The following is a 14,883-nucleotide window of genomic DNA, read 5'->3' as shown; positions in this document are numbered from 1 at the left end:
TGTAAGACGTGAAAATCAGTGATGATTCATAAATGCAGGGGAATCTGAATCACAAAGAGGCCGATGAAATTTGAGTCACACCGAAAGATGAGAGGACAGCAAGTAAAGTCATGTTGCTAGGTTTTGAAATTGATCCCATTGTATTTTTTCTCTGGCTACATCAAGATTGAAAGATTGATGATGAGGGTGAAGATAAGAATCACTGAAGATTATTTCAGGACTACTGGAATTGTAGAAATCAAACAGGAAAATATCCCACTTCAGTTAGAGACCCCAAATTACCACTAAAGACAAAATTTCTCCAGATTTGACGATGATTGAAGGAAGATGAGAGGAGCAGATGCACACAGAGATAGGGAGTACAGCTTTGGAAGCTTTCCCTCTGCAGATTGGAGTTGGCTGCAGTTCTGGGTGTTACAGTACCTGCTGCCATGTTCCTTGACCTATCCCTGGTTGAAGCCCCGCTGTTGCTGAGGCTTTGGCTACGCTGTGAGGCTCTGTGATGGGGCCGCTCTACTCTCCTCGCCACCTCCTGCTCCTCCTCTGAGCTTAACCTTTCATCTATCGTCCTGTGCCAATGCCTGCGTTCGCTAGTTGTCCTCTTGACCCTGCAATCATTTGCATTCCTCTCCCCCTCGTCACCATTAGTGTGCCGGTGCTCCTTCCACCTTCTACTGCCTCCCCCTTCCCTGTTAATCAAATATGAGTCTCTACTACTAATCTCATAAACCGCTCCCTCATGCTCCATATCGTCTCGGTGCCTGTCTCGGTCTACTCTGTGATCTCTCACACAGTTCTCTTGGTATGACAATCTCCTCCTTTCCCTGATATCTCCATGGAAACTGTGCCTGGTGGTGGCAGCTCTCTGGAAGACTCTCTGATGTGGTTGGGAGTCGCCGCAGGAGACCTCACTCCCATGAAGCACTTGGCTGTCTCTGCTTTGAGGTCTTATTTGCAGGGGTGCCTCATTGCCACCAAACCTCACGGGCACACCTCTCTCTCTGAGGACCTGGCCTAGCATCTCCCAGACTCGGCTGCTTTCATCCTGGTGCCCGTTAGAAATCCTGGTGTCATTCTGAAAGCGAACATGTTTGTCCGGGTTGTCCTTGTAGGTCCAGGTACTACTCCTGGCAGGTAGCCTGACAGATTCACTGCGACTACATCGCCTTTCTCTACCCTCTACTAACCTAAAGTCTCTATCGTGATCGCTGCTCCTGCGCCAACCCTCATTCTCCCCTCTATGGTTCCTTTCCTGCTTCCCATCCCTAGGCCTCCTCTTCTCTAGGTGATCATTTTCATAATAATCCTCATCCCTCTCTCCTATTTCCTCCTCCCTGCCTCGATGCTCCTCTGTGAACCTGCTGTTAGTGCTAAGACTTCTGTAGTTTCTCTCTCGCGGCTGATGTAAAGATGCTCGTCGTCGGGGAGGTGCTGTGTTGTGTCTTTCATTCAGTCTCTGAGACCTGAGAGAGAGCTGTTCAGAGAAAAATGTGTCCGAGTCCTCTGAATCCTCACTAAAAGACTCAGTTAATTCACTCCTGATTTGCCTAATGGAATATGTGTGTCCTTCATTTGACCATGATCTTGTGTTTTTCTGAGCTGCAACCCCTCTGGGGCAGTCAGCCTGAGGCCCGGTTAAGTTTGAATGGTTGTGAGAGGTGGAACATTGCCACCTGGTGGTGGTAGATGAGTACTGCTCCTCTCCTTGGTCAAGGCTGCTGCATGTGTTCTGGTTTGGGGATGGCGGAGCAGGATTGCTAGTGCTGCCTTTAATAATGCAAAACATGCAAACACAAAAGCAGGGAGGGTGGGTGAGGCTGTTAGCAGGTACTTTTAAACAAGTGCAGTTAATAATGAGGTAACACATAGCATTAAAAACAGTTGCTTAAGAATGAGTATATAAATGTTATATTTATACAAATGTTTTAGATAAAACTAAGGCATTCCAATACTTTTATATATTGAAATACAGATGTACTGTCATGCGTAAAAGACAATAAAAAAGATAACGTTACATACATGCAAATGATTTACAAAACAACACAATTTAGAGATAATAAAAAAGTGAGATAGTTATGTAGGGCATGCTTTGTTCATACTTTATGTGTGGAGAATGACTTAAGTACAACAATAGTAAGGAGTAGCAGCAGAGCAAAGCATGGTCAGCTGAAGAAGCCCTAGTTCCTCTTATATATTTCTCTAAATGTCTGCATACATTTTTTTGAAAACCGTCACATCCCTAAGAATGTAAATGTTTTCCTTTAAAATGATTTCAGAGAATCTTATGGTTGTGGACTAATGTCACAACTTAAGCATCCAGCCAATAAAAAACTAAACAGAATGACAAAACTCAAACTGTACCTTCACTATGGGCCTCCTGGTCTCTGCTCCTCCTGCTGGTCCTCTGTTCTTCTTCTTCCTGCATTTGTTTAGCAATTTCCTGTAGAGAGATAGGCATACTGATTGCTTGTTTGTATTATAACCCATAATGTTTAATCAATATGAATTACGGCTAAATGAAAGTTACAGAGAGATGGAGCTGTTCTGTCAAATAAGCAATTCAACTGGCACATATTTAGCTCACATGTTTTGGCTTAGAGAAGAATGTACCACTGAATGACCTCGTTACAACCCATCAGTCCTAACCTGCATCTTTTGACAATAATTAGGTCATATAATTTGGTTCATTAGGCTCATTTGGCCTTATTTCAAAAAACAATCATGAAACTAATTTGATTATCCCAGCAAAGTCAATAATGGACTGTCCTGATACCCTCATACCATGTTTAAAGCATTACAAAATGTCAAATACAGCTCCACCCACTGTGAGTTACCAGTTCTACCACTGGTACACAACCATAAATTAGCAAGACTGCAGGAATTTTGTCAAAGGCATCATGTATCCTGTGTCTTTTACAACCAGCAGGTGGCAGCATAACATAGTACAGCAACGTAACAACTTTACCCCTCACTCAATGACACACAAGAAAAATATTGTTTAGGAAACTTTTGATTAATGGCAGAGAGATTTTATCAATTGTGAGGATGGTTTTCCTTTTCTGTTACTGCTTAGTTCCTGAACATACAAAAACTAAGAAAGCCATACTGCTTTGTCTGTTAAATTATATTGTATCCTCAGCTCCCTTCAAGTTTACATACATTATTAGTGTTCTAGTAACAGCAACAGTGTAACATAAACCAAAATCTGGAATATCTACAGAAGACACTCTACCAAATGCAGAACATTGTTGGTGGCCTAGTGCCACTCTGAGGTGATCCAACATCTTAATAGTTTCTATTAAACACAAAGCTGGCTCTTGTTGGCCAAACTAACTGGTCCAGGCGGGGCTTTGACTGACTCAGTGGAAATTAGGAAACTAAATGAGAGACAAGCTAACTTTTCATCTCCTTCAGCCTGCACTCTGGTCCAGAAAAACTCCAACAGAAGCAGGTCAACAGGACTGTTTCACTTGAAATAACACCTTGTCACTGGGGAATGTTAGCTCTTACCAAAGCTACTATACTTGTCTATTCTCTGAAGGAAAGCCTCCGCATAATGTCTCTGTGTTACTTTTCTTGGAAAGGCCATAGCTAATAATATTCCCTACAAATCAGCATATTCTACCAGTGAATTCTATCAAATACCCCTCTGTAGACTTTATCTGCAACATAAATCATAACTAAAAGCTAATGCAGCTGCTTTTGCTTTGCAATCAGAGCGTGCGTGTCAGCCACTTTGCCAGCATCAGCAGACAATTAGCAGCTTGCCACGGCAGGTTAGGCATGGAGTGCCACAGGGATCTGGCATTTAAAACTGCACAGCTTGAAGCCTTCTGTTCCTTAATTAAAGGCACTATCTACAGGGAGGCATATATTTAATCAACACCTCTGATCAGTCGGTCATTAAGGAAGGTAGGCTAACAGGAGTGGTAATAGCTCATCATGTGATCCTAACATCAACACTCATAAAAAAGAAACTATTACATCCACAGAGCAGAAGACGTTCACACACCATGTGCTGCATTAACCTGGCATGACTTTTAACCCAGTCAGTAAACAAGGCTTTAACATGTATCTCTAAGTATGGACACCTGAGTCCAAACTCAACCCCTGTAATAATGATGAATGAACCCCACAGCCTCTATGACCTCACATCCTCCAAAACAAGGAACTTTTATAATCCTGTTCAAGGCAGCCGTCTCTAAAAAGGAAACTGCAGGGTAAAGGAAAATATTATGCTGGAGCAGCCTTGTGACGCAGACAGCTCCACTGGACCAGCTGGAGAGTTTCGTGGCAGAGTTGGCTGTTTTTCCCCCCTCACTGCTCTTCTGCTTACACAGCTCAACTCTTCATTTCTATTGGTGGGTTGTTTTTTTGTAAAGCCACTGCTGTTCAGAAATGTACATGTGCGTTGTAAAAATGCAGAGACATAAAAACAAAGTTTTTTAGGGGCTTCTGAGTGCACACTGGAACAACAAGGCAGAGATGATTGATGGGTACCATCTGGTTGCCCTGTTGTGTTTGGGTTACACGATTAATTGTTTTTTACATTTGTACATTTTGGAGAAAGGTAGTGCTACACCACAAATTGGAAGTCAGGGATATGGACAACATAAATGTAACCACAACTATCAGAGTAATCTGGATTTGATCATACTTGTATTCAAAATCAGATGGTAAGAAAAACATTAAAAACAGACAGAGTCCACATTCATGCTAGCAGCTCTGTGAGGCTATAATTAAGCAAAGTGAAGCTCTGAGCTGAATGCTAATGCCAACATGCTCACAATGACAATACATTCTGATGTTTAACAGGCAATGTACCATGTTGAGCCATCATGTGGATGGGTAGCTGACAGGTTGTGTCTCTGCTTAACTGCTGACTTGGCTCATATGGGCCTCTTATGGCACAGTGGATAAATCAGAGGCCCAAAGCAGCACTTGCTGCTGCAACTGCTGAAACTGCCATTCATTATGGACTCAGTTTGTCCTCAGGGAGAGTAGAGTGAACCATATGATATTCCCTGACCTGCTGGTAACAGGCAGATAATTAAATGAAATACAAGTATGTCCTGTGTGCCACACAAGTCTATGAGTTCCTTTGCTGAATCTGCTTTTCAAGTTGACAGTTTATGCTGGTGCTATTTTGAATTGTGCTTACTTCCACGGTTGTCCCTTTAGATTACATTATGTTTGTTATTGTGTACACTCAGTGTTGTAGTTTGAGATACAAAGTATAATTCATCTATCTTTAAAAGCAGCTATTCTATGTGACACCATGTGAAAAATAACCTGCAAACTCCAATAACCCCATTCCACATTAAGATAGTCTACTATGTCAGTTTGAGATGTTTCCATGGACATTTATACTTTTTCCCTGACTAATAAAACTCAAGAAAAATTCAAGCTGACCACAGCCATTCTCAAGAAGGAAATTAACAACTGTCTTTTAAAATCCACCTTTCAGGCCAACATGGGGTGAGTATTTGATACTCAAAGGGTGAGGTCTTAATTTGCTTTTGTCCGAGTTTCTGTTTTATCACTGTAATGTGTCAAAGCTGAACTTGTTCATACAGCGTTTCTCTCTGCTCTGGTTACTGCCAGCAACTTGACACCCACAGAAAAGGATTTGTTCCTGTCTCAGGAGCAAATCCCTCAAAATATTTCGCTTTACAAACGCTGCTGTCACATTGGTGTCTTCTTATTAGCTGGGACAGCATTCAGTTTCAAGCTAAGCTTGACACTGTGAAGTTTTTAATTTAAAAATGACAGAATGTGTGATTTAAAGGAGCACTAATTTTCAACCTTGTTTTCAGATATCGGTCATTCAGTGAATATGTCTTCATATTCCACAATATTTTCGAGTTTTTTTTGTATTGTCATAACCAGCTGTATCTTAGAACCACAAAGATTCATTTTTGATGGATTGATAATTTTATAGTCCACCAATTATATCATATGATGGACTGCATGGTCACTCACGGCATAGTGTGAGTTTACCTCCCACAGTCTTAAAAAATGCAAGTCAGGTGAGCTGAGTACATGTTTTTCTCTCTAATGAGTTGGCCTAGACTCAAGCCCCTCTATCAGTGTGTCTGATGACTGGGATGGATCATGATTTACCTGTTTAATGTGGCGTGCATTGATTTTAATAGGATATAGTAAACAGAGCTATTATGGGAGTTGTTAGCCATTTCACCTGTCTCTTCTCATTTACAAAAGTAGCTCTTGTTTGATTGCAGGGCATCTAAAAGATGATCCAATATTTTTTGCATTTCAAGTAGTAAAGCACAGGTTCATTTGAAATTTGGAGTAATACAATATGTGTTGTGGGCAAAGAGAAATGAGAAATTAGTAAAACTCACTCATTGTTGGAATTTTTTAATCGGGTTGAGAGGAGTAGTGTAAACCTTTGAATATCCTTTCAATGGGGAAATATTAGCAAATCATAACCATGTAAATGCTAAATCTGATTGTTTCTCTCTGGATGGAATAAATATATTCTTATTCGTTTTCCCCACGTGGTGGCACGAGCTTAGGCTATTAGTCAGTAAATGAATGCAACAAGTTCTCAAGACCCAAGTCAAGTTTCTGTGTCCTGCTTGCCACCTGCTGATTAAAGTTAGCCCCATAGTTAGCGACAATGGGTTAGCCTAACCTGACCAGTTGACTTAAGGTGGAGTTATTGTCATTGTGGTGATGATCACTTTTATGCATGTCACACAGCTGTTTGCACGTGTAAACACCAGAACATATTAGATCACATCCTCTATTGATCTGAAATCTTCAACTGGAATGATTTTAATCAGAATGAAAAGAAGTTTCCATGAAACTGCAGATAGTTTCCAAGGAAGGTATCTTTTCATTTCAAGAGCTTCTTAAGTAAGGAATACTATGAGAAATCAATGCAGACACTGATGGGTGCAGATTTCTAATTTGAAAAGATTTATCATATAAAAAAGTGGTTGGTGAATAATTAACAAGTGGGTGTGGATTCAAGTCATATCAGAACTGACCCTTGCACTCTTTGTACTGGATTTGTCTGAACATGTCAAGTTTGACTGGAGTATGTATTCACTGCGGGAAAGGACTGAAGGGACTGTGAATCCTAATTCCATTCTCAATATAAATGTTGTAAAAGTTTGAACCAGATGACCACCGGCAATTAATGAATGACCACATTGACCGTGAAAATGTCTTTAAAAAAACGTTGATAGATCTTTAAAGCGTTGACTGGAGGGATGTAATTAAATGGGGACATAATTAGATGGGGGTATAACTGTTTGTGCTCACCTCATCATCCTGCTCCCTCCTCTGGGCTTCCTCAGCACACCGCTGAATCTCCTCCTGAATTACACGGGCAAACTCAAAGTCCTGCTCCTCCCTACAGGACAGGTAGAGGAGAAAACAACTGCTTAAACTTTTTCTTAACTCAACAGTCAACACGATATACAGTACAACAGAAATTCAACACACTGCAACAGTTCATACATCTCTGCATTATAAATGATTCAGACTCTAAAACCCAAAAACTACATATCAGCAGAGGGTGTGTGCTTAGATCAGGGAGGACAAGCAGTGATGTCTGAGCATGGTCACCTACAGTTGTCTGGACGCCTGTCTGAGGAGGGCACTCTGCTGGGCCTGCTCCTCCTCCTCTTCATCCTGCATCTTCTTGGCTACGCGGATGTCATTCTGCACTAGCTGGTTCTTCTGGATGTTGGTGGTATAGTATTGCTCAACTGTGAATGTAAAGCAGAGAAAAACAGAGAGGGTAAGACTGTTTAATAAGCACAATGAAGGACACAGGTTTGTAAAATATTTAACACAATTATTAATCACAATGAATAATGTGTTGTTTATATGAAACATGGTTTGAGGAATCCTAGACACAGAAATCAAATTATATGTCACACTATGCAAAGACAAACAGTGACTATTTTGACATGAGCTTGACAGACAAAGTTCATACATATCCACCTTTGGTTTCTCAGTCTTCCTTGAAAAACCATAAGAAGTATTCAACAGTTACTAAACTACATCTGGCAGTCATAAAACTGGATTTTATTTAAGTATAATTTATTATAAATATATAATTTCCATTAACATATAAAGAACATTCCATAGCTGAATTATTTATCAAGATAACTAAATATGAAAGCTCACAACACAGAAAGTGGTGATTCACTAAGCCAGACAGGAGAGCAGCCCACAATATAAATGACTCTACATGTAAGTGATATGCAGCTGTGCAGCTGTCACATGGTAGCTTGACATTGGACTTACTCTCCTGCTCCTGCAGGTGGTGTGCCAACGCTCCATCCTCCAGCACAGCAAAACACTGGCACACTGAAACAACAGAGGACAGCAACACTTCAGTATCATACAAAAGGTTACAAAGTGTTGCGTTTAAAACTGAACAGAGGGGGAATTTAACTGTTTAATAAAGTGAGCAGCTATCCCAGCTTTATGATAACTAAAACAGAACAATAAAGGTGTTTAAAGGCCCTCTGTGCTCCAGACAGAACAAGAGCTGAAATTGTTGAAGCCCTTCAACAGAGACAATATAGGGGAGCTTTTGGTTCAACTCTTTGTCTAAAGGGAAACAATACAGTATGAGTGCTGTGTGTTATCATGTCTGTTTATACAATACAGACAAAGACAGAGGAGTATCCCTTAAAACTTCAGACAAAAACAACTATACACTGCGCTGGCATGAATTTGCTGTAAAATATATAAAAGGCTCTCATAAAATCCCTATCATTACAGGGTATTAATGCTCCAGAGAAGCTCCCAAGTGTCCATAATTATTACTGTCCTCCCAAAGTCACCGAGTTCAGTAGCTGTAAAACAAGACCACCTCATTCTAACAAAAGCAATAATGTGACAGCTCTGAAAAGGTGTGTTTGCATTTCATAATAACAGCATTACAAAAGACAATATCTTTAAAGCTGTTGTTGAAAGGATCTAAAGCGATAGAAGCCTGTTTTCCTTTTACCAATGTGCTCACTATGACTATCAAATCAGGATGCAAAGTTTAGAAATTACCCCTTGTAACCATTTACGTAGGGCTGCCAGTGCAGCTGGTACAAATGTTCAAGTTCAAGTTCATCTTTATTGCCATGTGTCTGGATGAAATACTTGTGCTCTGGCTCTCTGTGCTTTAACACATAGACTGAGTACACAATGCATTAATATGTATACATAATAAACACAATGAGATGTGTGTTGTGTGATTTGATGCTCTGGTGATGTCATTTTAGATGGAAGGAGCGAGAACAGAACATGACACAACACAACAGGGTGGCTGGTGTCCTTAAAGATGTTTTGGGCTTTCCTTTTGCAGTGAGTGGTGTAAATATTATTAAGTTGTGGCGTTTCCCTGCCAATGATTGTTGCTGCTGTCTATTTAACAGTCTGCAACTCTGAGCAGTCAGGTTGCCAAACCACACAGTGTTACAGCCTGTCAGGACACTCAACAGTACAGCACTAAAAGTTTACAAGAGTTTTGGTGCTCACGCCAAACCTCTTAAGATGAAGTCTGAGACTCTGCTGTGCTTTGTTGAGGATGCAATTGGTGTTACGAGACCATGTGAGGGTGTCTGGGATGTGTATGCCAAGAAATCTAAAACTATTAACAACTTCAACACATGGCCCATTGATGGTATTGGAGTGTATGTAGAATGAACTCTCTAAGTCTGTCATAAATCCAAAGGCCTTAACTAAGACTTCTCTGTGTCAGGTTATCCTTATCTTTGCGGCAAACCTAGTCTTCCCTATTTCATGGTCCCGTAGTCTGGCTACCTGCTGCTGGATATGTTAATAAAATATATCAGTTTCATGTCATTAATTCTGAGCCTTGTCCTTTATTGCCAGAAAGCTGAAAAAGCTGGGAACTGGAATGAAAATACAAGAAAAAAAATATGCAAAGTAAGTCTTCAAATATGACAAGTTAAATAGGTCAAGAAGGGAGACAGTTAACTGCTCTGTTGTGACCTAAATGAAGTTTAAAAATCCAGTCATATGGTTGTGATATATGGATACATTGTGGCATTACTGTTTGATCTGCACACTACTTTTGGCTGTTTCAGAGTTGTAGACTTTTATTCCTATATATGAACATGTTAAGTGTTTGCAGAAGTTGTTAATGAGCCACAATAGCCAAGCTATGCGCTGCAGCACATGCATGTTCTAAGTCTGTCAAACAAACTCAAAGTTATTCAAAAGAAAATAAACACAGACAGCAGCACTGTAGTCCATCTGTTTCCTCAAACTTGCAGACACACAGCTCCATGTGACCATACGTCGCCACCTCACTTATTTTTTCAATCAGGAAACATAGAAAAGCTGTCTTTTCCTACTGTGGTGCTGTCACATGCCAGGAAGGGGACAGGAGACGGAGTTTAAGAAGAGCTTTAGCTCAGTGCAGAGAGGAATGTCTCCAGCCTGAGCCAGAGGCACGGCCAATTAAAAACACCTGTCCAACTACTAATCCCTCTGCTGAGCTTATCAGAGCAGGCTGGGTCACATCTGTGGATACAACAGCTACACTTAAATCCCAGCACTTAACACTCAAGATACTCAAGTATTCCGTTTATGATCCAAGTTGATGCACATAAATGCCATATGTTGATTATAATAACTTGTCTAAGCTCTTAACCCAGCTATAAGTAACCCAATACATGTTATACTCGTATAACACTGTAAACTAAAGCATACATGTTAGAGAAGATATTTTTGTATTATCTTGCCTGTTGTAGTTGTAACTACTTTATTTGACAGCATATTGTTAAAACTGCAGAAAAGCAGTGAAACACATATGGGACTGTTGAATTTTTTGAAGGGCAAATATGAACCAGCATCCGTGATATTGTGCATGTAAACCATGCTGTCACTGTATGCACTGCACGGGACATGTCAAAGCTGAGCCAGTCACTCTCAGTATGTTTACTTGAAGCTTCAATGGCGTTTTTTTTATATCCTTTTGTTAGAAGGAGAATAATTCAAAAGCAAAGAAAAGAGAAAAAAAGATGCCAAGCAAACATCCTAGAAGTTTACTTACCAGCTGAAGTTGTGCTGGATGGTGTTGTTGATGTTGAGAACAAATTGGAGGCCTCGAGACTCATTGTAAGAGAGACATATTGCGCCTACACTCTACAGCTGTGACCATCTTTAGAAGTACAAACACATTACATATCAATCCCAGGCTTTAAGAATGCTTTTCTGTGTTTGTTGCTTTGATAAGTTTGTATTCAAAACAATTTGGAACATTTTCTCCTCCCAGACACAAACATACTGACTTAACATTCCCTGATCTCTATCTTGCAACTTTTTAAAAACATTTGTTCTCGACTAAAAGTGAGTCATTTCATTATTGCTTTGCCGTACCTGAACTACTAGAGCCTGCAATGTTAAATTTCAACATTTACAGAACTGGCTCTTGAGTTGATACAAATAGTCAAACTGAGGATGTCTCCCCTTTGTCTTGTTCTGTAAATAGGGAAGTGAGAAAACAGGCCTCTGAAACACTGCTGTGATCTAATCTAGTCAAAAACTCCCTAAATCCTCAAAATCGGAAGAAAAAAAAAGGGTATTGGGTTTGTTTCAGTCTATAGAGGCTCAACAGTCAAAGTTCATGGAAATCACCCTGACTATACTAAGCCACCAAAAGAGTCTGTTTACACCATAAATGACCCTGTAAGCCTACACCCGAGAGTTAACCCATACCAAGACGGACATGCATTACCACTTACACCTGTCGTGGAGCTTAAGAGACTATCTGCTAAATGGATCTCCAACCTGCCCTTATGCGTCCAGTCTGTCAATGAGGAGGGATTAAGTCAGTGCCTTGGTTTTAATCCGACAGGAGAAATTGACAGTTTAAAACATGAGTTTACTCTTAAAGTCCAACTCTAGAGTTAAGCAAACAGAACGACGAAGGAACGAGGCAAAGATGGAGGGAGATGACAGTCTGTGGGTGTGTGTTTGCATTGCTGGTTAACTTGTTTTTCCTCACTCATTACCCTATAGGGGAGGGACAAGAGGACTGTGTTATTATGACTGCTAAACTGGTTTTGAGGGACAGGATGTAAGGCATTCAGGGCCAACAGTAAAAACACATGCTCGGCGTGAGTCTGGGCCCGGCGTGTTTTCATAATCTTAAAAGAGACTCCTGCTTTAAGCTTCTTAATAAGGACACTGAAAGGACCCTGTCAGGCCTGTGTCTGCTTTCTAAGAGGATAGTAAATCAAAAGATCCAGCAGACGACAGAAATTGGCTGTGACATTTGAACGTGAGGAGCTAAAATCCAAATAGGGAATGAGATTGTCTAAGAAAAGTGGAAAGGCCAAGAAACAAGTAGATAAGATTTCAAAATATTAGCAGCAGCCAAGCACAGACTGTTTATATGCCTATGTGTGTGTGGACTGTGACTAGAGTGAGACTGAGAGAAGGGTAAAACTACAACCTTTATGACCTCAAAACCTAATTATTTCCTACTTTTAATACCTCTTGTCTCTTTGAAAATTCCTTGTTACTAAAGGTCTAAAAAAAAAAAAAAGTTTTTTTTTCTCCCTTTTTTGCTGATGTAACAAAATAGTTATCTCCTAGATGGATGTGTATGCACTTTGTCTTCTAGTAGAACAGCTGAAAAACTCCCAAAAAAAAAAAACAGCCAATCATCTAAAAACAGAATTAGGCAGATTGTCTCAGGCATCCAGCTCAAGGTAGCAACAGATCAAACACTGACAGAGATATTTCTCTTTTATCTTCGCAGCCACTTGGATAGCAGCAGTGGCAAGTGCCTGCCAAACAAAGAAACTGGCGAAAGGAAAAAAATGACAAGGGTTCTATTTTCAGCCAAAATCCCCCACCGACCGCCCTCTCTCTCTCTCTCTCTCTCTCTCTCTCTCTCTCTCTCTCTCTCTCTCTCCTCCCTGGCCCGTTCTGTGTTCTCCTGCTCGCTGCTTTTTTTTTTGCACACATTTTCACCATAAAAAGTGTCTGTCCATCCTACAGCTCTCTGTGTTGTGTTATAAACTAGCACTGGGCTAGCCGGTTCATGAACTGGACCAGGTTGTCATGGAGAACAAAGAGAGGTGTGGGGTAATGGGACTCTGGGTCAGTTGGTGAGAGTGAAACTAGGAACGAGGGGGGCGGGCGGCGGGGGAATTCCTCTGGGAGCTGCATTCCCTCGGCACATCAGGCTATATCAGGAGCAGCCAGAGGAGGGACAAAACAGGAACTGATAAGGGGGGCAGTGAAAACAAAGAGAGCTGACTTGGCCAAGACTCTCGGATGGGGAGGAAAGTGAAGGAGAAGTGGGACGCGGGGAATAACGGCTCTTAGGGAAATTGAAGCATAAACATTCACAATGGGACGTTAAATGAGCGACCCCCGTGCCGCGGAGAGTGACAAGGGCACAGTTTGACAAATTTGTCCTGTTAAAGTAGATGATGAGAGGAAAAACGAACACGGTCCAGACATCTGATTTACATCCTGCTGCAGTCTCAATTAGCAGTTTATAGCTGCTATTACCGGCTTTGTTTGTGCACCGGCCTCTGCTCGATAAAGCATGAAAATGCAAAGCCGCACAGTGTACCCTTTGTGTATGGAAACAAGAGTGGTGGACTGCCGAATTATCTCCCTTGATAAAAGACATGCAGACCTCTTTCCATCCCATTCATTAGTGCAGACATGTCAAACACTGAGTCAACGGTCTGCAACCACCTGGGAATGTTTTCATACTTACATACAAACAATCAAAATGAACTTGCATTAGCATAAAAATTAGACAATACTGTAACTATATATTCTTAATAAGTGGAGTTTTTTACACCACCAGTTTGCTGATAGCTCTCCTAGAACTCTCATTACAGCTTATCTTAATGTCTGCATATGCTGGGCAGTCAATTCATAATTGAGGTCTTATAGTCCAGAGACCAAACATCCATCATAGTTGCACTGTTGGAGCTTATAAGATAAATTGACTTTGAAATTAAATTTGAACTTAACTGTTTTTTTGATTAAGGTTTTGGAGCTGTATAATTCGACATAACAACCGCTGTACCGCAAGTCAGAGCATTTCAGTATAAAGAAACAAGCTTTCATCTCTTGATTGAGAACACTTGCTTTCCCCCAAATCAGGAACAGCCATCTCATTCCTAGCTCCTATCTGCACCCAACACATGCGCACCTCCTGAGATCTTTCTGTGTACCACTGTACAGTTTGATAGGACCTGTGGATATCTGCTGCATATAGTCAAAACATTTGGCAAGCCACTTCCTATCTGTGCAGGACATGGCCTACTGATAGCACAGGAATCAAGCACAGAGACACACAAGGTCAGGAGAAAAGAAGCCATTACTCTTTACACACACACACACACACACACACACACACACACACACACACACACACACACAATAACAAGGAAAGAAGAAAAAAAAAACCCACGGGAAGTTTTCTAATGTCTCATTCTCTTGTGCATGCACAGGGAAAGTCAAGTCTGTTTTAAACATCCGCTGTGCTGAAGTATTCTTACTTTAAACACTTAATCCCTAATGGCTCCATGTCTGAAGTTTTGTAGCTGACCCTGACCTCTGACCCTTCCCTATGGAGGGTCTGAACAAAAACAACTTTTCCCCAAGACAGACCATAAAGCATGGCACATTCTGCGCACACTTTTTTTTTCTCTCCATACTCTGTGGGATGCTGCATGGTTTTCTTTTCTTTTTCCTACAGATGTATAAAGAGTTGAGTCAGTGTAGAGTTAAATGCTTACCTTCCTGGACACGTGGAAGGTTGGACTGGTCAATCTCCAGCTCTGCCATCACTGTCCCTGTGTTGTCACTGCTACATGGAATGAGACTGCCAACAACCCC

At 41.0% G+C, this 14,883-nt stretch overlaps 1 protein-coding gene across 1 annotated transcript; it reads right to left on the bottom strand.

Annotated features, from left to right (window-relative positions):
* LOC133976857 (trichohyalin-like) lies at positions 1-14,854 on the bottom strand (the record flags this gene model as incomplete). The annotated part of the gene is given in 6 exon segments (XM_062415057.1): positions 1-1,767; positions 2,362-2,440; positions 7,294-7,384; positions 7,604-7,742; positions 8,287-8,349; positions 14,784-14,854. Coding segments are annotated over 6 exon segments (1,950 nt in total).
* Between the last annotated feature and the right edge of the window lie 29 nt (positions 14,855-14,883).

The sequence above is a fragment of the Scomber scombrus genome, unplaced genomic scaffold (assembly GCF_963691925.1).
Source record: "Scomber scombrus unplaced genomic scaffold, fScoSco1.1 SCAFFOLD_497, whole genome shotgun sequence".
Taxonomy (NCBI): domain Eukaryota; kingdom Metazoa; phylum Chordata; class Actinopteri; order Scombriformes; family Scombridae; genus Scomber; species Scomber scombrus.
This window is presented reverse-complemented; position numbering and strand designations above follow the sequence as displayed.